Source organism: Molothrus ater, chromosome 2, assembly GCF_012460135.2.
Source record: "Molothrus ater isolate BHLD 08-10-18 breed brown headed cowbird chromosome 2, BPBGC_Mater_1.1, whole genome shotgun sequence".
In the NCBI taxonomy this organism is placed as follows: domain Eukaryota; kingdom Metazoa; phylum Chordata; class Aves; order Passeriformes; family Icteridae; genus Molothrus; species Molothrus ater.
Window position 1 is genome coordinate 56,599,855 of NC_050479.2, and position 25,512 is coordinate 56,625,366.

A 25,512-nucleotide genomic window follows, 5' to 3' on the forward strand; every position below is an offset into this window, starting at 1 on the left:
TACCTTTGTGGAATTTGTACTTCCTAGTGCTCAGTGATAATAGTTTAGTTTTGAAGAAGCTTTTGTAGAACTCTTGAGAACTGTAAATGAAGGATAACATTCAGGGTTTTCGTGGTTAAACTGGTGAGGGAAAGGAATAATTAACTGTTACCAACTTTTGTATTTGTACTTCTTGCCAAATGGTTCATTTTTCTTTGATGTCTTGCTTCTCTTAAAAATTTTGCTGTCCCTGATAATTGCTCAGAAAATGGGAGAGTTCTTTTTAATACAACTTGAAGGAGTGCCTTCAAAAACACCCCTTGCATTTAGATTGTATTTCTATACCATCCTACAGACATTCTGGTATAGGGTAGTCTGTGATGTTGTACTGTGCCATAAATAAATAGAAACTTTCAATAAATCCTCAGGAACCTACTACTGCATGTCTAGATAAATATAGATGCGTATATCCATGGATCCTTGAGTAATTAATTCCAATTTTAAAACTACTTGGCAAAATATGTTAAGTAATGATGACATCTGGATAATTTGAATGCTTTCCTTGTTTGATTGAATAACAAAGCACTTAAACTTGTATTAAGCTACTTTATCAGTGTTGTTTTATCTATAACATGCACTACAGAAAGGATTTTTCAGATTATCCACATTTGAATGGGCTGGAATAAAGCTAGTTTAGTCACAGTAGATTACATAGCTAATTATATATTGTAGCCTCTAGTTTGCTGTTCTGATCAAATTAAGTGATTTGGAGGGGTGGATTGGTGAACAATTTGAACAATTTGTTGTAGCCAGACTTTTAGAAATAATTTTGTATGAAAAAAAATAGTCAATGTGTTAGAACTGAAGGGAGAAGTTTTTCAATTCTTAGGGTTTACTGAATGTCTTACCTTGTACTTGGGGTTTTCCTGGATGCATATGGCTTCCTTCTCCCACTATTTTATCCAGTGGCATCTTGTGTGGTTTTCATGGCAAAAATTATGAAAGAGCTCATAAAACCAGACAATAAAGATAATAATTGTCATATACCTCCTTTAGTTTCTGTTAGTGCTATTAGGAAAATATCCATGTGAAATGATGTATTCTTCTTTTCCAAAGAGGTACTGCTTACCTGTAGAATATATTTCAGTTTTTTAAGAGATAAAGGATGGGGATGAAGTATTTTATTAACTAAGCAATATCTGTTGTGCCCCTTGTATCACTCTAGTCTGTATAAATTAATTGTCTCAATGATGTTTCTTTTGTTAAAAACAAGAACAAAGATATTACTTTTTACTGCACACACAGACAGACTATTTCCCATAAATTAACCTGCTGTTATACCTAGGCTTATGGAATATAGTTTATGTTGATAGGTTTCTTAATTCTTGGGGCTTTTTTTTGTGTTTAGAAGTTAGATACTTTTATTTAAGTTTAGAAACTGCTTTTCAGAAAACATGAAAGAGCAAGTCTGAAAGAAGCTATTTTAAATAGAAGAATGGACTTTGCAATAGCTACATGATAATGTGAAAAGGTTTGTTTTTTTTTTTTTTTAGTTTAAGTTAAGTTCAAAATTAATCCTATCCCAGCTGAAACCAGGACAGGGGTCAAGCATTTTCTGCAATAACTTCTCAAAGCTTGGATTTATACAAAAGTGTAAATGTTTCTAGGAACTGTGCTTCATTCTCTTCTACTCAGCGTGAAAGCTATTGAAGGACAAGGAAACTTGAGTTTTGGTGTAGTACAAATTCTAAGGATTGTCTGTACTGTTTGTCTTTGATTTCTGACTAGGTGAAATAACTTTGATATCAAGATGGGTTACTCACTGATTTTGTAGCATTGCTCCTGCCAAAGCTGATGAGGATTCACCTCGTGAGTCTCAGCTGAAAATAACTGCAGTAATTCTTGCTAAGCTTGAGCAATGCACATAGTAAATCACATGCTGTATGTGCTTTATATGTTTGTGCCAAAATTGTTAATTGTTCCTGAAAACTTTAATTTTTTTTTCTCTTTTCCCTTTTATTTGTGAACTTACACCATGATGAGAAATGCCATTTCTCACAGATGTGCAACTGATTACAATGATCAGAGCATTTCTAGGCTGGAGCAGTAGAACTCCCTGTGTCATAGATGCTAGTGACATTCAGAAGTGTCACTTGTGTGGTTTTCATTGTAGGTCTCTCTACTCTTTTTGACTTCTGGATTTATATTGGGGTGAATGAATTATGATGGGGTTTTGATAATGGTTGAATGTTTTGATTTAATCCTTAAGAATTTTGGCCTTGCTTATTGCAAATGTGATTATTAATTTGTGAACTTGTTTCAGTGCAAACCACATTCTGCTGCCAAGATGAACCATTTGGGAAGAGAGGAAGAGAATTACGGAATAAATTAAAAATATGTAAAATACTGGTTTGAGTACATTTATAAATGTTTTGGGAAGTATTAAATAATGCTCTTCTGTAGTTTGGTGCACACATGTGTGAAACTGTAGGTCTTTCCTGAGAAAAGAGTGTACTAAAAATGGTTGTGATGCACTTGTTAATCCTAGTATAATTGACTGTTTTTGTTTTTTTCAGTCTGAGTTCAGAGGGAATATGTATAAGGATTTTTATGGTTTTGATTAACATCTTATGAAAAGTTGTATAACAGCTTTCACTTGTATGAGTTTGTATTTTTGTGTCTATATTTAAGTCAGTCTCTTACATTAAAATAATTCTGTGGATGTATGGTATTTAAGAGTGTTTTTTCTTTTTTTTCCTATCCCATTCTAGGAGGATATGAATTTAAATGAAGACAAGAAGATGCCATTGAGAGAAAAAGATTTTAATACCAAAAAAGAAATGGTGATGCAATATATTAGCACTGCTTCCAAGTCTGTAAGTAAATGACTAAAAGCTTACATTATTTCCTGTTGGCCAGAAAAAGTGATGCATGCATGTTACATTCCTTTGACTAACTTCTCTTTCTCATAGTGCTCTTTAAAAATGTTTGTGTCTGTCTTACTATTTTACAAGTTATAGTGGCAGATAGTCACTTGTACTTGGAATGTGTCTTCTATACAGAAACCAGCATTTCTTTTTGGTAAAGATATGGCTAAGAGTAGAGATGGAAAGATTCTGCAAAAACTTCTTGCAAAAGTTTGGTGTGAACTTTTTTCTTTTCTGGCATTGTTTAAAAATAATTCCTCAGCTGATGAGCCTTTTTCATGCCTGACTTAAAATAGAGTTCATGTTTGATGTTACTTAGTAACTGATAATGAAAGTGTTGTGCACAAAATCAATTATTGTCCATTTTTTACCTATAATGATTGGTTGCTCTAAAGCAATGCAAGGAGTTGTATATAAAGGCTAAATTAAGGATTCACTTGGCATAAAAGAACTGCTTAGTTTTTGCAGAGTGAGAACTGACTCCTGTGCTAAATGCTGCATAGCTAATCCTGTCCTCAGATATTCTGATTGTTTTAGAATTCATGTGTTTCAATCTTCAACTCTTACTGCTGTATGTAACTAGAGATATCAGTAAAAATAATCTGGATGTAATTACAACTAAATACTGACAAACTAAAACATTAAATGAAGTAATTTAAGTGAGATATTTATCTTACTGTCTGCTTCACATGATGTATAATTATTAGTGTTAAGCTTTAGCACTTTTAGTAAGGTAGGTATGCCTAGTGCAGGACCTAACTGCCTGGAGATTACTTTATTTAAGATGAGTTTATCAAAACTACTAGTCTTAACAGGTCCTTTATACCAGAAGATTAGGTCTAGCTTGTTTTTCTTTTTTTAGAGATATTGCATGGGAAATCAAGAAACTTCTGACGAGTAGATCTTAAAACATTCTTGAATTTTCTACCCAAAATAGTATGTGAGGGTTTATATATCATTGGCACCCCTAGGCTCTATATGTATTTTAAGACCTCAGTTGTTTGATCTAAAAAGTATGTGGTAATAGAACATAACTGGCTGTGCAGAGTTGCTGCATTCACATCTATTGCTGAAATCATAGCATGCTGATGGTGGTGATGTTAAGGCTCTCTTTGTCAAGAGAAAGATTTTCATGTCTTTGCTTCTTGGCCACAGAGTATGTCTCATAGGTCCTTCTTTCTGTGTGCCGTTCACAATTTTCCTTTTTTCTTTGGATGTCGTCACACTTGTGTTTTGGCAATGGAGCTTCTTGCACTATGCCCAGAGGAGCTGTATAAGGTACTTTCTTGAAGAGGACAGGTCTGTTTCCTCCCCCAGGACAATGATTTGTTATCACACACTGTTGTCTTGTGTGTTTTCCTAAGGCTTCCAACAGCATTTTCTTTTTTCTGTTCCCTTCTCTTTTCTTCCCTCTGCTGCTAGACCATGTATTCCTCTCTCTGTGGTGGGACATGACAAAAGAGCAATCCGTGCAGGCAAATTTGTCTTTCCTGAACTCTCTTTCTGCTGTTGTGTCTTTACTGGAAGTGACATTCACCTGTTGTGTACTGGGAGAAGCTGTTTCAGCGAGACACAGATTCAGTACTTCAATCCAGTTGTGCTGCAGATGATTTCAGATTAGTGCTGGAGCTATTGGGATGAAATTGAAAACCTTGCCATTGAAAACTCTTTGTTCCAGGCATGCTCTTTCATTCCTTGAGTTAGTTGGACTGAGTGCCTTCTGAGTAGAGAGAATAGTGCACTGCACCCCAGGAGTATTTGGCTAACTTTTGGTGTACCTTGACTTTGTGAAAGTGTCATACTTTTTTGGAACAGGTGAAATGCCCTGTAGCTCCTGACTATTGTGTGCAACTAATCCCATCTTGGGCCTCTCCTTCTATGAGTGATACTGCAGTAACTTCTTTTGGTTGTTCATACTTCTTTTCATACTTCTTGGACTTTAAGGAGATGGGTACTAAGATATTTCGCCTTGGGAAAGATATCCTCATTCACAAATGTTATGGAGAGTACTGAGCATGTTTCATTTAAAGCAGTTACCATTTGAAGAACTATCAAAATGAAGAACAGAGACTGCACCTCTAATGAATCAATGAAAATGAAACAGTCTCTGGTGATCCAAGTGGGCTCTACTGTAATCAAAGCTTTATTATTGACCTCAGTATCAGGGTTTCTGTTTCTCAGAAGTGCACAGCTCCTTTCCAATAATCACAAAGCACACCTCCTTGCATAGTAATATCTGCAGAAAAGTTTTGAAAATAAAATTTCATGTTATGGAGTTAATACTCAAGGGGAAATAAAATGCATTGCTATCATGTTACTCAGCCATCGTTTTTGCTGTTTTATATGTTCAAAACACACAAACTGGGTTTTTAAAGTGAATTTTCTTCTTAGTATTTTGTTTTTGTTGTTCACATTGTGCCCTTGTGATGTTTTAAGTAGATTAATTAATGCTGACTTCATGCTGCATCTGCTCACAGACCAGTTGTTCTTCAGTTGAGCAATTAAGTTTCTAGAGGCACTGATGCCTCAAGATATTTCCTGTTTCTCTGTAAACTTGAACATTTTGAACTTAAGCAGCTTTTCTCATGCTGAAATACAGCTAATATAATCTGTTTCACAATTGATACCAAATGCAGCTCTCATTTTATTTAAGCGCTGGCAGATGTATCATATTCTTATTATGTTGCAGAACTTTGGCATAATATGAATAAGTGGTACTTAGCACTGTGGTAGTTTGTTGTACAGACATGTTTACTGGTTCTTTTGCATAGGGTGATGTTCCAGTGGGGAACTGAGTCTGAAATGGGATGACTGGTTACTCTCTGGATGTTGATGCGAGTCTCCACTGCGTGTGGCACTGTTTTCAGATGGGTCACATAAGGCTTTCTGAAATGTCATTCTAGTGAATTCTTCTAGTCTGACTGGGCTCCTGTCCCATGTGACCTTTTTACTGCACACATTTGCTGTTGATTATATTAAATTCCTTCCAAAATATCTTCTAACCATCTTAACTGTATGTCCTGTCCATATAACTGTCCTATATGACTGTGCATCAAAAGAAAAAAATTTTACTGACAACTTACAAGTATTTTGGTTACATCAGTTTTGTCAATTTTACAGCAGGAACTGCTGGGAGAAGTCACTGGAAATGACAGATTCTCCGCACAGGATATTAATCCTTATGCTTAGGCATACAAGTAGTGCTTATCAAGTAGTGTATGCGCATCAGGAGCTGCCAGCAGAATTTCTGAGACTTCTTGAAATTTCCAACTCTTTGTAACATTTATTTAAATACTTTGGCTGCTGGGAGTTTGGTCATTTTGTCTCTAGTCAGTCTGTTATCTTATCTCTGCAGAGTCCAGCTGGTAAGAGCCATGAAAGAAAACTGAAACTACTGAGTTTCATTTTGTTTGTGGGAACATTTATTGTTCCTGATTTCTAAAAATTTTCTCTGGGTTTCCTAGATCTGTCTTCCAGATTCTCACCTCAACCCTCATCCTTTGCTGTACATCTCATCTACTTTTTTTTGTGGAGTTATTGGAAGTTACCCTCATACTTAAGCAAGTAGGGATATCCATAAGTTCAGAAGCATGTTTGGAATGACATGTATTACACATGATGTTTCAAAATATAACATGAGATGCTATATTTTTGGGAGGATTGCTAGCAGCAGGTATTTAGAATTAGATTGGAAGAGACCCTAGAGATAGTTGCATCCAGCTTCTTATATATTCCAATTTTAATATCTCTGATAGGGGAGACTACACAGTGTGCTTGAGCAACCTGCTTTACCAGCCTCATGCTTAAGAAAACAGAGGGAGGAGGGGGGAAGTTTGTGGTTGTCTTATGTTTAACCAATTTCCTGTATTTCAATTTGTTCTTCTTGTCCTTTCACTGATAGGGTTCCCCTGAGCCTTCTCTTGGGGCTAAACAATCTCAGTTCTACCAACCTCTCCACGTATTACAGATTCTCTTGTAATTGTGTCCACAGCCCTCTCTGGATTCATTCCAATATGTCCATGTCTCTCATGCTGGGGAGTCAGGAACTGGACAGAATTCTCTAGATGTCTCACCTCTGCTGAGCTGAGGGGAAGGGTCATCTCCCTCAACCAGCTGGTGATGCACTTACCTGTGGTCAGCTTGTCATTCGTCACAACCCCTATTTTCCTACAAGTCTACATTCCAGCTGGTAGCTTCAGCACATGTTGGTGCATGGGTTTATCCCTCCTCAGGTTCAAGATTTACAGTTTTCTGTTGTGGAACTTCCTGAAATTCCTCTTCCCATTTTTCCTGTCTGTTGATGTCCCTCTTGATGGCAGCTCAGCAGCCTGGTCTGTCTGTATACACTTCCCAGCTTTTAACTTAATTTCTTTGCTACAAACTATTTGATCATCTACTTCATAGAAGAAAAGATTACTTCTCAGTGTTTCCTGAGGATCTAACAAAGGGAGAAAACATCACCTGTATGAAACTAGCTATAATAATATAATGAGACTACCTCACCATTTACACTGAATAATTTCAAGTTATTATTGCACTGCAAATCTAATTCTCTTCAGTTACTGACTTAAGCCACTAGTTAATCAAGAGGTATTTAGTAAGTCTCTTTGTGCAACATGACAGTTGTACTTCTATTTTGAAAAAAGGAGTCTTGCAATGAATTAAGTCAAATCTAAGTTTTATGCACCATTGTATGCCTGCTTTTTTGTATTTAGATATGTTCTGTAGAAAATATATGGTATGCTGCATCTTTGCTCTGTATGCTTCTATGAGTGTAGTCACCCTTCTGGACATGTATCCTGTGATCTCTTCAGAGGACCTCATAATCATTATTGGTCTTTTCTTCTGTTGACTCTTGACTTATGAAGATCTTTGCAATGCATAAACAGAATCCATTCAATAAAACAAAAAACTTAATTTCACTGAGCATGTATGATAAATTTGTACATTTCATGCCTGTTGTTTTTGTCTGCTGGTAATAAATTTATTCATAAAATGACCCAATTTAGTCAGTGTTTGGCAAATAGTAGATGGGCATCAGTTACAGGTTTTCAGGTCTACATTATATATTTTTCAAGGAACAGAAATGAAACTTAGCCATTAATAATAATCTGTTTAAATTCTATATGCATCAAATAAAGAACAAGTGGGTTTTTTTTGTGTTTCAGGGAAGTCTCAAGAACAGTAGGAAGATTTCTCCCCAAGAATTTATTCAGGATTTAAAATCTGGGTCAACGGATGAAAGACTAGTCACTTGCTTAGAATCCCTCCGTGTGTCCTTGACTAGTAATCCTGTCAGGTAATCATTAGCACATGTTGAAGAGATTAATCATATTCTAATTTCTTAATGGATTAAAATGAATGGATATGTAGAAGGTTTTCTGGTTAATGAGTATGTATGCATTAGTGAGTGTTTTTAACTTCTTTCTGTTTCATTGATTATGTATCCTCTGTAGGTCTGTTATTTTTAATAGAGTTGGCTGATCTATACAAGGTAATACTAAGAGAAGGTAAATTAAATGTGGTGCAGAAGCAGTTCCCTTTGTTTTCTAGTGCTAAGTAGTCAGTTGTTTTTCATTTTAATTTTTGAAATATTTTCCAAGTCTTTGATCTTCTAACTTATTTTTGTCAGGGTAATCAATAATGGGAGTTAGGCACCTTGGTGTAAGTTTGTTCACCAGGAAACATATATATTTCCAAATGTGTGCTGCTGCTTCTGTCCAGTGTACTTTAGGCTTTCATCCTTCCTTCCTTCTGGTATTTTTTTCTGTACCTGTAGGGTTTATCTATTCAGAAGAAAGCACAACCTTTGTTTACCTGCTTTATTGAAGGAAGGTTTAACTCTTCAGTAATCATTGATAAGTCTTAATTTTGATTTGTTCCATGCAGCTTGATTTCTGAATGCTGACTTTATTTCATTAAATTGTATTTTTTCCTATTCTATTCTATTTAAATCCTTTTGTTTAGAGTTACCGTTTAAGACAGTGGTTGTACACATGATTTGGGGAAGCTCTTTAGGTTGTAGTTTAAAATAATGTAAATGAAATGTTGGGACGTGATTAGAAAAGGATTGCACAACTTTCTTTTCTCTGTGTCTGGTTTGGGAGAGTTGCTGATATGGGTCTTCTCTATGGGTATTTGCTGCTTTCTTTCTATTTTGTTTCTGTATTGAGTTGTCTTATTTAGAATATATAATGGTTTATGTGGAAGGAAACATGCTTTACAGTAGCCTGAGTTATTCTGACAAAGGGTTTTTAATTAGTCTTTTTTGTAAATTGTATTTTTAGTTCACAGAGAAAATCTAAATCAAGTGTTACTGAGTTGTTTGATCTCTGGTACTTAGAAACAAATATTGAAATCCATGGTTTACTGCAAAAAGCTGTGTTTTTTTTCCCATCACTATAAAAAGTAAGCTTCTAAAAGGACAATCTTGGTCACTAATCTTCAGGTAAATAATTTAGGTGCTTTGACCTCATAGTTGCTATCACAGTTCATTCATTAAAAGTGGTTCAAGTGATCTAGCTGTGCATATTATTACAGATAGCTAGTGATCTACAACTATTTCTTCCCCTTTTGTGTAATAGTTGTAACAGGTTGAATTTCATTAAGACGACCTTTTTGATAAGAACATTGAAAATAGAGGCACTGATAACTTAGTATTTTGTCAGAATGACAAAAAGCTGAGTGTTTTCTTTGGGTATTGTAAGTAGTTTTTGTTCTGTTGTGGAAGCAGAGGTAAAGACAGTAAGAATGCATCAGTATATTAGTCAGTCATCCCCAGCTGTTGGATGTGCAGCAAAGTGGCTGCTCATAATTCTGCTAATACAAAATGAATCTTGTTGGATTATCTTTAGGACAGATACGGGCCAGATCTGACAAAAATAGTTTCCAGTTATTTGCCTAATCTGTTTCAGAATAAAACACCCATCCAAGAAAGAGAGAATCTATTTTCATAATGTATTCACTTTTAGAAGAAAAGAAATATAAAAATATATGTTTTTCTCTTCCTGTAATTGTTAGTGCTGCTGTCAGTGTGGCATTACTTGTATTTGATATCAAGGGGTTTTGAGCAATAGTAAACAGGACCATGAGGCATCTGTCATATGAAGAAACAACTGGCCAAGGGTTTAACCTCATTAAAAGATGCCTTTGGTAGTAGCTGAAATTTTAAATTTTTATTGTGTTCTCTTGGAGATATTTTGGGTTTTACACCACCCAGTTATGCGTGCTTTTATTTATGGTGATAATTTTCTTTCACTATGATTAGTCTTCAAGATGTCAATTTTCTGAAATGTCTTTTTTCTCCCTCCTAGCTGGGTTGTAAACTTTGGCCAAGAAGGTCTGGGACTGCTGTTGGATGTTTTGGAACGATTGGTTGAGACAAAAAAGTAAGTATTTAGTATAAAATTAGTTTTTCTAAATATAAATAGAATATAAATATAATATAAAATTATATATAATATCTAATTATATATAGAAATATCTTAATATAAAGTCTTTAAATATTAAGAAAAGCTAACTTTATATTAAGAGCATTTATTTACACTAAAATTTTGATTTATTCAGTCAGGACAGACTTGTGAAAAGGAGTCAGCATAAAGTTATACAGTGTTTGAAAGCCTTCATGAATAATAAGGTATGGGATTTTATTTATTCTAGAAACAAAATTACTACAGTTCAATTAGATAAAGTACCTGATGAGTATAAGTCCATATGCCGTTTGGTGAAGTGGTGGGTTGGTCGGTTGTGGTTTTCTTTCTGTCTGCCAGAAGTCTGCCACTTTCTCTGCAGAAATATTGCAAGACACTAATGAAAACTTTTGGTGCTGTTATATGCCCTTCTTACAGAATAAGGGACCTATTTGGGACTTTTTCTCTCTTTTTTTTTTTTTTTGTTTTGATTAGTTCACAGACTAAAATGTCATTTGAAATACTTATTTGAGGGGAACTATTGATGTCATTAATTAGATACTTGATGGTCATTTGGATTCCCTCCCTTACAAATGTTCTTCTGTTGTTTAGTATGGGTTGGAAAGAATTTTGGGAGAAGAGAGGAGCCTTTTGTTGCTGGCCAAAGCAATTGATCCCAAGCAAACTAACATGATGACGGATATAGTTAAACTCTTATCGGCAATGTGCATTGTTGGGGAGGAAAACATGTAAGTACTGTATTTAAGCAAGAAATATAAGGTAATTTTACAATATCCCAAATTATATCTGAATAAAATGATAAAATTTTCAATTTAGGTTTGAAAGTAGTATCTGTATTATATTGTCTGTTTTCAGCATACCTTTGTGAGTTTTTTTATCATGGCCATATCAGTGAGTTTTCTTTTTCACATCTGGATGTACTGGTTAGATGGAAATAGTTATGCAGCAATTCTTTTGCTTACTATTTCTTACCATACTTTTTTTAACCCTTGTAATCCAGTAAGTCATTCTTTGGTTACAAAAATCTCTATAGGCAACAAGTATTGCTTAAACCTTCTAAATATGTTTACAAGAAATTGAGGCAGGTGAATAATTTGGCAACATGTCTTTTAAGATAGCAAATGAACAAGTTTAAATATCGCTCCTGAGTGAAATTATTCTCTTTTCTCACAGCCTTGAAAAAATATTGGAAGCTGTAACAGCAGCAGCAGAGGAGAGGAATGTTGATAGATTCTCTCCTATTGTAGAAGGTCTTCAGGATAACTCAGTTCAGCTGCAAGTAAGTAATTTTTTTTTAATCACTGCAACAAGTGAAAATAAAATTACATGGTTTTCTGGACTGAACAAGTCATTACAATAAAAGGGAGTAGGAATACTGTTTCAAGTTGGGTCAAATTTTGGAATATTGTTTATAATTTTGTCTTTTGAGGTGTGGCATGGGAAGATTTGGCCTGGAAACATGGGGGGGTTGCAAGTCAATTTGTTGATTTTCCACTGAGATCTTAGCTTTGCGAGTCAAAAGACAGTATATATTTAAAATAAAGGATAAGTCAAATGTTTGGATGCAACAAGATCATATCACTTCTGGAAATATTTTTTGAAACTGAATATTGATTATAGTAAAAAAGCAAGTTTTTAGGCAACTGCATTTTATAATTAATGTTTTAAATCATTGGGAGGTCTGTTTTTCATGGTCACTTTGTGATATCATAAAATTGCCCTCAGAAGGTCTGAGGAAAGAAAACTTGCACCTCTTTTTCAATTTGCCTCAGTTGGATGTAGAGTTTACTGCAGGAAGGCACAAAGTATTAACTTTGTTTGAATGATCATTATAAATCATTGGTCTTTGAGTGTAGATATGAACTAATTGATATTCATGTAATCAGGTTGAACTGAGAGCTGTTCAAAATTTAAAATCCTTAAAATCTTCTACTATCTTGCTTAACATATTTATTTGCTTACATGAGACATATTTCTACTTGCTTAAAACATATTTCAGCTTAAACTACAAATCTTGATGCTTATTTGTTTCTGCTCATTTGTGTCTGATTCACTATTCTATTCTAAAGCTTCAAGCCTTCTCCAAGGTCTTGGGTCAAACACTGTATCCATCTCTATCTCTGAGCTTGTGTGTTTGAGGCCTTGGTAGCTCTCTGTGCTTGCATTTCTCACATTAATTCTTTGTTACTATTACAAAAATAGTAGAAGATTAAAGTTTGAAAGAAATGCTTGCATTACTCAGCTTTTATATTAAATAGTTCATGCCTGACAATAAAAGTTGCTGATTGTTTCATTTGTCTCACAGAAAAGCTAACCATAAAGGAATATTTGCAGGTGGAGAATTGTTTGTAGTTCAATTTTTCCAGTACCAATGGAATTATCTTTTGAAAAATTGTCCCTTCTCTCTTCTAATCATAGACTGTTTTGGGTTGGAAGGCCCTTTAAAGGCCATGTGCTTCCAACCCAGGTACCTTGAGGGGGGAATCTTTTCACCAGACCAGGTTGCTCAAGGCCTAGTTCAGTTTCATCTTGAACATGTCCAGGGATGGGGCATCCACAGTTTCCCTGGACCATCCATGAATTTTATGGACTTTCAAAAAAATTCTGAGATATCAATTTTTCTCTGAGATATTAAAAAAAATTAAAATATTTTGATTTAAAAAATATTAATGATTCATTCATCATTATTTGATTCATTGATTCAGTACTTTAGATTACAAAAATTCTTTTTTTCAATTCCAGGATGTTGTATCTAAGTTAAGAGAATTCAAGAGTCTTTGTAGAGCATATAAGGATTTGAGGACTACCAAGTTGAAATTAGGAGGATGTTGTTTTGAGTGTAATGCTGAATTTTCAGGGCTTGTGTATATTTGCATCTGTGTAGATTTGATGAAGGAAAAAAAAAAACTACTGTAGATTTAATACAGAAAAAAGTTACCATCTGTAACTTCCTTCTCTTTATAGTTGAAAATGCATGTGAAACTCCCCTTAAAGCAGGCCGTTACTCTGTTTGAGCCACCAGGCAAGTTAAGTTAATCCTTGGTATCTCTCATTTTACCCATGATGGGTACCCACTGTTTGCAGGGGTGCTCAGCTCCATGAGCAAGATACCACTGGTGAGATAACCAATTCAGTGCTGAAGTTTTCAGTGCTGAATTACCTATGCAGCAGCAATTTTAATTTTTCTAGGACTACTATTCAGATATTAAAAAAAGTTTGTTTCTACTAGTTATGCCTTCTATCTCAGTTGGACTATACCTCCATCTGGTATTTTGTTATCCTCTAATATAGAAGATAGAAGCATTGTTTAAAATGAAAAAATGAAAATTTACTCTAAATGTTACTGTTGCAATACTTCTGCTAAAATACTTATGCTAAATATATTCATTTGGTTTTGCTGAGAGTGTTAGCCTGAAGTTCCTGCAAATAGGTAATGCTTTGCTATTTAGTTTGCTATATCTTGTGTAGACATGGAAACTCATTAAAAGTTCTTTTCTGTTTACTTTTTTTAGTTAAACTTTAATGAAAGTATGTTCCTTCTGCTAAAAGGCTTTTTGATATTTACTTTTTCAGACTTCATAAATGGTTGCTAGATTTCTATTTTTGAAGACCAGAAAAATCAAGCCTTCTCATGTGAATCATCTGTAAACTTTTCTAACAATGAAATTGACCTGGTGGTTAATTTGACAGGCTTTTAATGAGACAGAAGTTTACAGTTGTCAGTTACTTGGCATACTTGCCTTGATTGTCTGCTTGATGTATGTATGCTTGTTTTGTGGCAGTTCAATTTGACACTAACAACTGACCTTTTCAATTTTGAATTGACTTAACATTTCTGTTACTAGAAGACTGAATACATAAAAGGCCTCAGTAGGGTGATTTTTGTATTTTTAGTGGAAGCTCTGTCTATCTATTTTTTGCATTTGTTGAATGCAAAATATGAATGCAATGTTCTATCTTTCATAAAATCCAAAATTATGGAAGGCATACTTAATTGATTTTGGTTCAAGACAAGATTAGTAGTCTTATTCTGAAAATATAACTACAGCCAGGAGTAATATCAAGTTTCTGGTTTTGTTAAAGTAAATGCAGTTTAACATCTTAAGCCTAAAACACGTATAGGGCATTTATATTTATTTATGTATTTATGATGACAACTTATGTATTTATGTGTATTTATGATGACAACTGAAAAGTCTAATATTTTGCTTGTTCAAGTCATGAAGGCAGGAAATACAGCTCTTCTGACACAACGCATTTTGATATGTAAGAAAGTTAAGAAAATAACAGCAACAACAACTTGTTTGTTGCCTACTTCTCATTCTTCTAGGAGAATCAAATGAGTAATCATCAACTTTCACCACTGCTTCTCAAGCAGGTGGTTTAACTAACAGGAGAGTGCTATTCTTCCATGCAGATCTAGTTGCAGATGCCAACTCCTTCTAATTTTCCAGTTAGGACTGAGAAGAGGAACAGTTGTGAAGCAAAGGTGCAATTTTTCCTTTCCTGGATAAGTTCTCGAAAAATGAGTATTCCTCATCCCTGTGGAAACGTACAGGTTCATGCATATCCTAGGAGAAGCGTTTTTGTAAGAAAGTAAAAGGTCCTAGGTATTCATCAATAGCCATATATCCTCCCAGTGTTTTCAGTTGTCAGGGAATACCATTTAATCTTTATCATTTAATAATATGAGGATGTGAGATGGCTGTGACATTTTGGTTTGCTGAATAACTTGATGATTCTTGGTTGCTCTGTGCTAATGAGGTCCTTCCCTTAACTGCTTCTGTAATAGGGTCAATCAGAACAAAGCTTACCTTACCTAAATGTCAAGACTGCAGAAACTAATTTCAAATTATTGTGGTCTTGTGTGATTTAAGTATTTTATGCTAACTCCTAGGTATTGAATTAGTTTCACTTGGAATATGATTTAAATGTTTGTGATCTACTATCAGGTTCCTGCTATTCCCTTTATCTTTAGTCCTTTAAGAAGTTTTTAAACTTAGAAAAAAGAATTTGTGATCTAATTTACTCAAATCTAGATGTGTAAGCATTGTGTCTTGCTTAGACTTGTTTTTCTTTCCTCTTGTGTAACTTTTTCTCATTCTGCATTTTGTAGGCTTATGTTTGGGACTTTCACTATTACTTTGTATTCCTACACAAATGAATAGTTAGCTAATATTATCCAATGGATCTTTGTCTTGTTTGTTCCTGGAAGGCTAAAGTATATTCTTGTTCTGAGCTGCAATTTAATTCCCACTTGATCAAATTTGACTAGAAATACTAGAATAGCAGTACGTCTTACTGATTAATTTATTGCTTTTCATCATTGTATCATGGCTCTGTTTGAGTAACATATGTGCACGTGTACTGTGTTGATTTGGCAAATTTAAACAAAATAATATTTTTTTGATACAATTACATCTGTAGATATCCTTTCATTGAAATTGCCCTGCTATCTCAAAGATAAAGCTATAGTTTGCTCTTGATCAGGATTTTCATAGTAGTATTTTTTCAGTCTCTGACTCCTCACTGATAGTTTAAATCATCTGTGATAAATGCTGTTTCCTTGCTTAACAGTCCATTCATATAGTGTTTTGCAGGGAAACATACTGTGTTTTAAACTGCTGTCATAACAATGACAAAGATTCCAAATTGAATATAATCAAACAACATGGAGTTGAAATGTAAATGTAACCTTGTAGAACTGTACTTTGGTACTTACTCTGTGGTAGTGAAGTCTACGATCATTGAAATGCCTCCCTGATGTTAACAGGAGAGCAGGTGTTGGTGGCAGCTGTCAGTGCGCTGAATTACCGGTTTTGAATGGCACAACTAATTGAATCCAGAAAATGCAATTGAATGAAAGATTCTGTACTCCAGAGAGATGAATTGGAGATGATATCTTGTTTCAACTAAATAAGATCAAAATTAGGGGAAGTAAAAATTTTCATCTTGGCTGTTGAAGGGGATGACAAATACTCATAAAGTGGACCCATACCAAAACAAATACAAAAAGCTTTAAAAATAAAGCCCATACTCAGATAATAAGACAATATATTCTTTAAGCGTTTATTGCAGTAAATTTAACTGGTTTGGTTGCTTGCATTTTAAACCACTTGTGACGTCCAAATTCTTCTGTTGTGACATTGTAACTTGTGCAGTTTGTGGGCCTAAAAAATACACCTGGTATTCAAAGCCAAGGACTTAATTTTTAGTCTAAGTGATGTCTTAGTGGTCTAATAAAATTGCTTTCAGTAGTGCTAACACTTCTCCACCCCATCCCATGCCTATACATTTCTATGCTGCATTTCATTTGTGGTCATATTCTATCCACTAATTACAGAAATGTATGTAACGGTAAACTTTATTCCAGAGACTTGTACAAGGCTAAGAAAAATGTACACCTAGTGGGGTGATAGTGATTCGGTTACTCGACAAATCCTGTTGCAACAAAAACAGCCAAAACTGAGCGAGCTCCAATAGGCAAGCCAAGCCTCAGTGAAGCCTGAGAGGTGTGGAAGCATGTGGTGTTAGCTTCATACAAAACCTGTAGCCTGTTACTAGCAAAAATAAGTGGGCTACAAGGCCATGTGTCCTGAACAAGACTGTAGAGGAGTACAGACAAATATTCAATATGAGGAGCTTTTTCTTTCTTCAAAGTGCTTGGTGGTGCAGCAGAACCTTTCATCTCTGTTGGTTGCTGTCGATTCAATTCCTGGAAGATTTTTTTCAATCTAGTTTTGAAAAGTGGACTGGGCACCTTAGCTGGTTTCAAAATTTTGGATATTGTAGTGTCAACGTTTGTATGTAAGAGAATTATATTATTTGTATTTATCTTTTGGTTGTTGTAGTTTCCTTTGCTGGGGTTAGCACCCTTCTTTGTTACCTAGTGTAGAGTGATGCTTTGGCAGTAACAAACATTAGAGTAACTCTCAGGAAAAAGTACTTGTGCAGAAACAGGCTTGAAGAGTAATACAGAGGTTTTGTTTGAATTTGAAGAAAATAATTGATAAGTTAACAAAGTCCTATTTTCCCCTAAGTTTCTAAAATACTGTAGACATAGATACAGAAGCAATTTGTATAAAATGAGGGCAATAACACATTTCAGGGAGAAGTATCATAAGAATTGTTCTGACAGACACTACAAAGATGAAAAATCCACTGTGACAGTTAAAGGCTCAAATTCTTATCTATTTAGCAGCTTTATAAGAAGAGAATAACCAAGCATTGTTTCTTATTTATAACTTCAAAGAAGCCCCAAATCAGGAAGATCTTTCTCCAGGAAACATACTTTCTATAAGGCAAAACAGTCAGTGTTGTGGTGTTGTTAGCTATATTCCTATTTAACTGAGCTCTTTTAAAGCTGAGTGCTACTAATGGGATGCCAATACCTTTCTGAAAGAAAACACACTGTAAGTATATTCCTCTTTGATATGTGAGGTTATTTACTTTTCCTCATCAGGGGATGATCTAATTGCCCTCACTGTAAAGAATATGGAGAAGGGACAGGAACAGGCTTTTATTGCCTTGCCAAGTCTGTTAAACACTTTGCTAACAAAAACATACAAAGGCAGACTTACAGTGAGGCAGGGGGGAAAACATTAGGAAACATTACTTGAACAGAATTTAATATGACATAATTTTTGAGCCATAGAAACTTTTTTAAAAACAGACTTTTAAACATCAAATTCAATATTACCTATTACTAGTAGAATTTTTGATTTTGTCTACTTAGCAAGCTGTTTTCTACATTTTTCTGAATTGTTTTGATATTTGTCAAACTTGTTTAAATTTTTAAAGTCCAGACTTAGATTGGAACATTCTTGCCTGCTCCTTGGGCCTTTCAAACACCTCTCTTTGATTCATGAAATAGGACTTTGCTTTGCAAAGCCATTTATTTATACTGTCTCTTTATTGATATTACATTTTTTGTATTACTCATTAATTTTGTTCTTAACTATAAAAAATATATTTCTACTGTAGAAGTCAAACTTGCCAATCTGTAGTTGTCCAGATCTTCCTGAAAGTGGCCTTTTAAATGTCAATACAATTTCGCCATCTTTATTTTCTTCAGTGTCAAGATACATTTCAGTATAAATTTGGATTATTTTGTCCTCAATTTTTTTTTAAAGCTTTGAATGTTTGAAGAGTGAATGCTCTTTTGTTACTTCTCATGTTGGCTTAGTTCTCTGAGTTCTTCTGCCACTTTGGAACTGTTTTGTCTCTGTTCTACTTTGTGATCTCCTCTCACATGCCAAAGAATGACAAAGTGTTGCTGTTTGTGTTGCTTTGTTTTCTTTGAGCACTTCTTTACACCATGGTCTTTTACTGACTCTACAGATTCTGTTGTCTTCCTTCTTTTGCTATCTTTGGGGAATTAGATGTGTTAGTCATAGATGCTTTTTGCAAATTGTCCTTCAAAGTTCTGTGTCTCTTTTATTACATTTTCATATTTGATTGGTTAGTTTTGATTCCTCCTCCCCTCCACTGGTGTTGAATTATTTTGTTTAGGTATTGTAACTTGGTTATTGTCTAACACTGGGGTAAGTTACAGAAGTCTATCTTAACACTTATGCAGTTGATTTAAATAATCCTTTTGAGTCCTGTATGCAGTTTTGGGTCCCACAATATAAGAAGGACATAAGACTGTTAGAATGTGTCCCAAGGAGGGCAATGAGGATGGTGAAGGTCCTTGAGGGGAAGCTGTGTGAGGAGCAATTGAGGTCACTTGGTTTGTTTAGCCAGGAGAAGAGGAAACTGAGGGGAGACCTCATTGCAATCTGCAACTTCCTCGTGAGGGGAAGAGGAGGGGCAGACGCTAATCTCTTCTCTGTGGTGACCTGTGACAGGACCCAAGGGTCCTTTCAGCCTGAGGCTGTGTCAGGGATATTTAAGTTAGATGTTAGGATTGGGTACCAATTTTTCACCCAGAGGGTGATTGGGGACTGGAGCAGCTCCCCATGGCAGTGGTCACAGCACTAAGTCTGTCTGAGTTCAAGAAGGATTTGGACAATGCTGTGAGGCACAAGGTGTGATTCTTGGGACTTCCCTTTGCAGGACTGGGAGTTGGACTTGATGATCCTTTTGAATCCCTTCCCACTCAGGACATTCTATGATTTTATATCTTTAATTTAGTGTGATTCTCTTATTTATGTCAATAAAATAAAAACAAAACTTTTCTATTATTATGCAAATATAGATATTTGCATGTACTGAATTTCATAAAAGTTCTGAGGGAATAGAAATCAATTTCAGCTCTTTCTTCAAGTAAGAAGAAGGAGCAAAGCTTGTTTCTTCTATAACTGTTTTGAAGTTATTGTTGAGGCAAGGTATGTGGCATGACAGAGTAATCTAAGAATAAATGCTCTTGTGGCAGCTTTTATCCGGGAGAGGTATTGGATGGGTTAGTACAGTGGTTCCAACCATGACTTCCTCCCTTGAGCATTCTTGCCATTTCAGACTTCTCTAGAAGTTGAAAAGATGGTCCCAAATCCTAATGCAGAGTTGTGGGGCCATCGAGATTCTCTTTTCAAGTGACTCCAAATACTGTCATTTATGGGTTTGGGTGAAGAATACCTCATGCTTAATTGGGTCATTCTAACCCTTGGTCCCTAAAAACCTATTGTAGCTCACAGTCTGCTTGGTTTTATCAGCAGGTTCATTGCTCTCACATTAACAGATTGTTTACATTTGTTACATCTCTGTTCTCATAACTAAGCTGTTCTCTTCTAGAGTGTTAGCCAGTAAGTTCATCTACATAGACTAACACTGCAGTCAAACAGGCCTAAATTATGCTAATTGCCATTCACCTCCATAACAGTTCAGCTGAAATAATGTATAAAGCTACTCTCATGCTTACATACCTTGCAGTAGGGTAAAGGTGAGATAATAGTTGTGGTCTGTGCTATTATGTAATCTTAGCATGTTCCTTCTGGAAACCTAATGGGTGCTATTGTTTCTTACAGTCTGTATCAAAGTAGCTTGTACATCTTTATACATAGCTGTTCTTGTGGCCATATGTAAATTCAGTACTTGGAATTACGCATACTTTGGAGATGACTGGGATAGTATCATTCCAGTATCACCTTTTGCCTATGGCATAATGCATGATCATTTTTTAGACTATAAAAGGCTTTACAGCAAAGTATTTGAACCAGATTGCTTTAATTGTTGACATAGTATGTAAGGTCCAAATAGAATTCTAATGGTCTGGTGCTTTTAAAAAGCCCTTAAAATGCTGGAATTACTTGAATAACATATTTTTTGTAAATTGAAGCAAAATGTGCAAACAATAAAGAGGGTAAAAAAGGGATATAATGTCTCTTTTCATCTGTATTAGAGATAAACAGTAAGTTGCCATCGTTCTAAAGACTTGTGAATCCAGACAGGGAATTCCTGCTGCTCCTGGCTGTGGGTTTTCAAGATGAGTATCTTAATTTTTCAGAAGAGGTTCTGCTGAGTAGCTGGCCTGATTCTTTCTTTTGAGCTGAAGGAGTGATTCTCATGAAGTATTCTATAATTCTCAGTATGTTTAAAGAATGACTATTTCAAAAAACAAGCGGGGAAAAAACCCCATTCTGTTTTTCAGGCTCAGTTTAATTTACTCAGCATTTTAAAGAAAAGGTATGTTTCACTGTACACAGACTGCATTCTGTTACTAACTTCTTATATATATGTATAGATAAATGTATATTTACAATGATTTTTATATGTCCATTATTATGCTTTATCTGCTAAAGTTCATTGGCTAAAGGAACTTGATATTTGTATAAAATGACAAAATTCAATGGAGTGGTAAAATATTTAATTATAATGGAAATTTGTGAACTAGAATTTGGTATTTATAGCTCATGTGGCTGATCAGGAATTTAAGTGGCTTATTTATAAGATTACAGTAGTTTCATAATTAGAAATTATATAATGTCTAATTATTAGTTTGTTGTATCTTCTTGATTGTGATGCATATTGAAATCTTAGAAATAAGATTATTATTTTGTCTAATTATTAATTTGTTGTATCTTCTTGATTGTGATGCATATTGAAATCTTAGAAATAAGATTATTATTTTGTCTATTACAGGTAGCTTGCATGCAGCTCATCAATGCTCTTGTTACATCTCCTGATGACTTGGATTTTAGGCTTCACATCAGAAATGAATTTATGCGCAGTGGATTGAAAGAGTTATTGCCAGTAAGCGTCTTGTCTTCTCTCTTTGCATTACTATTTAATTTTTTTAATTATTTGAGTCTGAGAGCAGGAATGGTAGAACAAGTTCTAATAAATTATCCTCAAAGGCATTTTATTAAGTTTAGGAAGGAGCAGTAAGGGACGAGAATCAGCCTTAAAATAAAAATGAAAAGGTGAAATGTGCTTTCTGAGTTTTATTCTGATTTTATTCTGATTCCTCAGCATTTTATGACTTTGCTTAAGAACATGTGACACTCTGTTGTGCAAAAATTTTAAGCCAGCCTGAAGTTACATTTACGTTTTGAATATTTAACTTAACTCATGTGTTCTTGTAATTTTAAACCTTTAACTAATATAAACATATGGAATTTATTAAAAAGATACATTTATTTACATATATAAATACTAATTTTGCAAGTCTTTGTGCTGTTTCTTCGTTGCAGCAACTACGATATATAAAGAATGAAGCACTAGATATTCAGCTGAAAGTGTTCAATGAGCATAAAGAAGAAGACATGATTGAATTCTCTCATCGTTTAGAAGATATTAGATCTGAACTAGAATATCCTTTTGAGGGTGATATGATCTTTGCTTGTGTCAGAAACAGTGTGGCTAGCAGGAGCAGGACACTGATCATTCCCCTATATTAGGCTCTGGTGAGGCTGCACCTTGAATTCGGTGCTCAGTTTTGGGCCCCTCACCCACAAGAAGGACATGGAGGGGCTGGAGCGTGTCCAGAGAAGGGTCTGGAGCACAAGTCCTGTGAGGAGCAGCTGAGAGAGCTGGGGTTATTCTGGAGAAGGATGCTCAGGGGGGCCTTGTAGCTCTCAATGACTACCTGGAAGGAGGTTATAGTGAGGTGGGGTCAGCCATTTCTCCCAAGTAACAAGTGACTGAATGGGAGGAAAGGGCCTCAAGGTGTGCTGTATGAGGTTTAGATTGGATAATAGGAAAAATTTCTCAGAGAAAGGGTTGTCAAACACTGGAATAGGTTGCTCAGGGAAATGATGGAGTCTCCATCCCTGAAGATACTTCAAAAAGATTTCTAGATAAGACAGGTAGTGGCATGGCTGAACGATGGACTTGGCAGTGCTTGGCTAATAGTTGGACTTGATCATCTTCTTAGAGGTCTATTCCAACATAAATGATTTAATGATATCAGCAGGACAAACATGAGCAAAATAAAGCATATAATGGACATTTTTTTTGCTATAATTTTTGTTTAAAGAAGTTATCAGTAAACATTTGACTGAAATTTTTTGATTTTTTGTTATTATTCTCCTTAACACTTTCACTGAAGTAAATGATGTTTACAACATGGTGTGGAATACAGTAAAAGACACTAGTGCTGAAGGATATTTTCTTTCTATTCTCCAACATCTTTTGCTGATAAGAAATGATTATTTTATCCGGTATGTTTAATGCTGTTTTAAATGTTAATTATGGATTTTTTTTTTTTATTATTCAGTTATTAATAGAATATTTCTTCCATAACTCCAATGATAGGTTTTAGTCTTTCTGTGCGGATTGTAATTTGTGAGCTCATGTTCAAAAGAATCCACTTGGAATCAATAATGCCATCTGTATGTTTTTATCTCTTTGGCTTAGTGTATAATTTTATTTTAGAAACATAGAAAACTATTTTTGTTAAGAGCTGGGCCTTTTTGATTGCAAGTATAAGTGATCAGGAGAGATGTCTTAATCAGTTATAAATCATGGCAGTAGCATTATAATTTTGTGGTGTATTTGAGTCAAAGGACAAAATCAAGTATGCAAAGAAATGCATTCTATACAGAAATCCGAACATATGCCTAATTTAGATTAACTTTTGGGTTGGAATGGAGTATTTTCAGTATATGCTATAGGTCAGTGTAGACATGTTTGTGTCTCCTGGAAAATTCATCAGGTGAATAAAGGGGGAACAGTTGATAAAACTTTAGTGTTTCAAGCTGACAAAAACTTTCCTTCCAAAATTCTTGTGTTGTCTTTGAGGAAACACTGGAGGAACGAGGTGTGAACTGAACAGGGGCCATCTGTTTTCTGCACAACATTCTGCATAACCTTGCATATCAGGCAAGGTCTAGCACAGATGTATGTTTAAAGGTTAAGGGTGCTTGCCTGCTATGGTACATCTGTGCTAGACCTCTTCCACCTGAAAAGGTTTAAATTCACAGCTTGCATGTTCTGGGCAAGTGACCCAGCTGTCATACCCCCTGGCATTTTAGAACAAGGTGTTTTTCATTCCTTGTACTGAAGCAGGGCTGCAATGCACTTGTACTTACAAAAGTCACAAAACTAGTAGAATCAAGCTGAAGGAAGAGCGTTTTCTTTACTGAGAGGAAGCAGGGGATCTTTCCTTCCTATATTTCTACAGGGAGGGAGATGTAGATTTTATAATACAAGAATAATTTTTCTTTAGAGCCACTGTTTTTTCAGGCTTTTTGTAAACTCCTTTTGTGTAATAAACTGCTAAATGTAATTTTCCTTTGAAACTTTTACCTTTCTATGGAAACAAATCAGCCTGAAGCTTTTGACTTTGTTCATAGACAAGATTTTAAATCTAGATTGATTAATAAATGTCTGTAAAATAGCTCATTTCTCTCTTTAGTCCACAGTATTTCAAATTAATTGAAGAGTGTGTATCACAGATAGTGTTACATCGAAGTGGAACAGACCCAGATTTCACATATCGTAAGAGATTAGATATAAATTTCAGCCACTTACTAGGTAAGTACCGTGTTTGGAAATGATTACAGCATCATACTTCCTTATATGAAACTGAATAGGTGACTAAGAATCTTGTGTTCCCTACATATGTGTAAGTGTGCTTGTTGGTTTTTTTCCAGATGTTTGTGTAGATAGAGCAAGATTAGAAGAATGTGAAGAGAAGGCTTCTGAACTTTCCAGAAAAGTAAGTCATTCTTCATCACATCATGATGTGATCAAAAGATGGACATGGAATTACTTAATAGAATAATGAATGGAGTAACTGAACCATGGCATAGTTCTTAACTTTAACTTACTATTAGTTTTATGTTAAAGTGGGAATTTGGGTGCTCTTCTAGATTAGGAAGCCAAGTAGTGTGAAGTAGTTAACCTTAACTGAGAACCTTTCTACTATTTAAGTTTTCATGTACAACTCTTCCAAAAAGCAACTTTATTTCAGCAGTTATCAGTATCCCTAACAAAATAAACAGTGGGAGAATAAAAAGAGACTCCTTTGTATCTACAGACTGAATTAGTGTACATCCATGGCTTTTAAGCTCCTCTGTGCAATACTGACTTAATATACATTAAGTCTTTATGCCATTTTGTATAGTGAAGACCTGTTGTGGTGATTCAGATGATTCTTCCGCTCAGCAGACACATGGAAGTTGGAATAGCAGACATGTGTTCTTGGTATTGTTATCATGAAGGTTTTAAAAAGCACAAAAGGAAAAGGTGGAATTTAAAGAAACTATGCAGAACTGACTGGTACCAACAATTTTCTTTTTCTGTGTCTTTTCTTAGTTTGAAAAAGATTTTGTAGTTCATCAGGAGACCCAGGCCCTGCTTCAAAAAAAAGAGGAAAGAATCAATGAACTTGAAAAAGAATTACAAGCTTTTAAATCACAGGTAAAAGACGGTATAAGTGAATGTATGAAATAATGTTTTTGAAAGGGACTCCTTTTGCATCTTCTTCAGAGTCTGATAGTATGGTTGAGAGGTTTTTTCAAAGAATCTTTGTTATCGATTATTATTGAATGTTAGTTTCCTTTATTTCTGTTTTATATAAATAATTGTAATGTGACATTAATTAGCTGTGAGTTCCCAGATGATCCTTTTTATGCCTGAGCTCAGTTAATTAAACTAGTTTCTTAGGTTTCATTTGGGTTTTGCTTTCAGAGTCATACATTTCCAAAGTAATTAACCACATAGGGTAATAAGTCTTATGCTTTTAGATTAGCATTCATCATTGTGATCTTTATCCCTGCACAGGAAATTGCTTA

The 25,512-nt window shown here is 34.9% G+C and overlaps 1 protein-coding gene across 1 annotated transcript in view; it reads left to right on the forward strand.

Moving 5' to 3' along the window:
* DIAPH3 (diaphanous related formin 3) overlaps nucleotides 1-25,512 on the forward strand; it is a 213,683-nt gene that overhangs the window by 22,487 nt on the left and 165,684 nt on the right. The window contains exons 4-15 of the mRNA XM_036393070.2: nucleotides 2,751-2,855; nucleotides 8,075-8,205; nucleotides 10,220-10,294; nucleotides 10,473-10,542; nucleotides 10,928-11,064; nucleotides 11,510-11,615; nucleotides 21,416-21,526; nucleotides 21,967-22,085; nucleotides 22,819-22,935; nucleotides 24,132-24,250; nucleotides 24,370-24,434; nucleotides 25,034-25,138. Coding sequence (XP_036248963.1) covers nucleotides 2,751-2,855; nucleotides 8,075-8,205; nucleotides 10,220-10,294; nucleotides 10,473-10,542; nucleotides 10,928-11,064; nucleotides 11,510-11,615; nucleotides 21,416-21,526; nucleotides 21,967-22,085; nucleotides 22,819-22,935; nucleotides 24,132-24,250; nucleotides 24,370-24,434; nucleotides 25,034-25,138 — 1,260 coding nt within the window. The remainder of the gene's footprint in view (nucleotides 1-2,750; nucleotides 2,856-8,074; nucleotides 8,206-10,219; nucleotides 10,295-10,472; nucleotides 10,543-10,927; nucleotides 11,065-11,509; nucleotides 11,616-21,415; nucleotides 21,527-21,966; nucleotides 22,086-22,818; nucleotides 22,936-24,131; nucleotides 24,251-24,369; nucleotides 24,435-25,033; nucleotides 25,139-25,512) is intronic.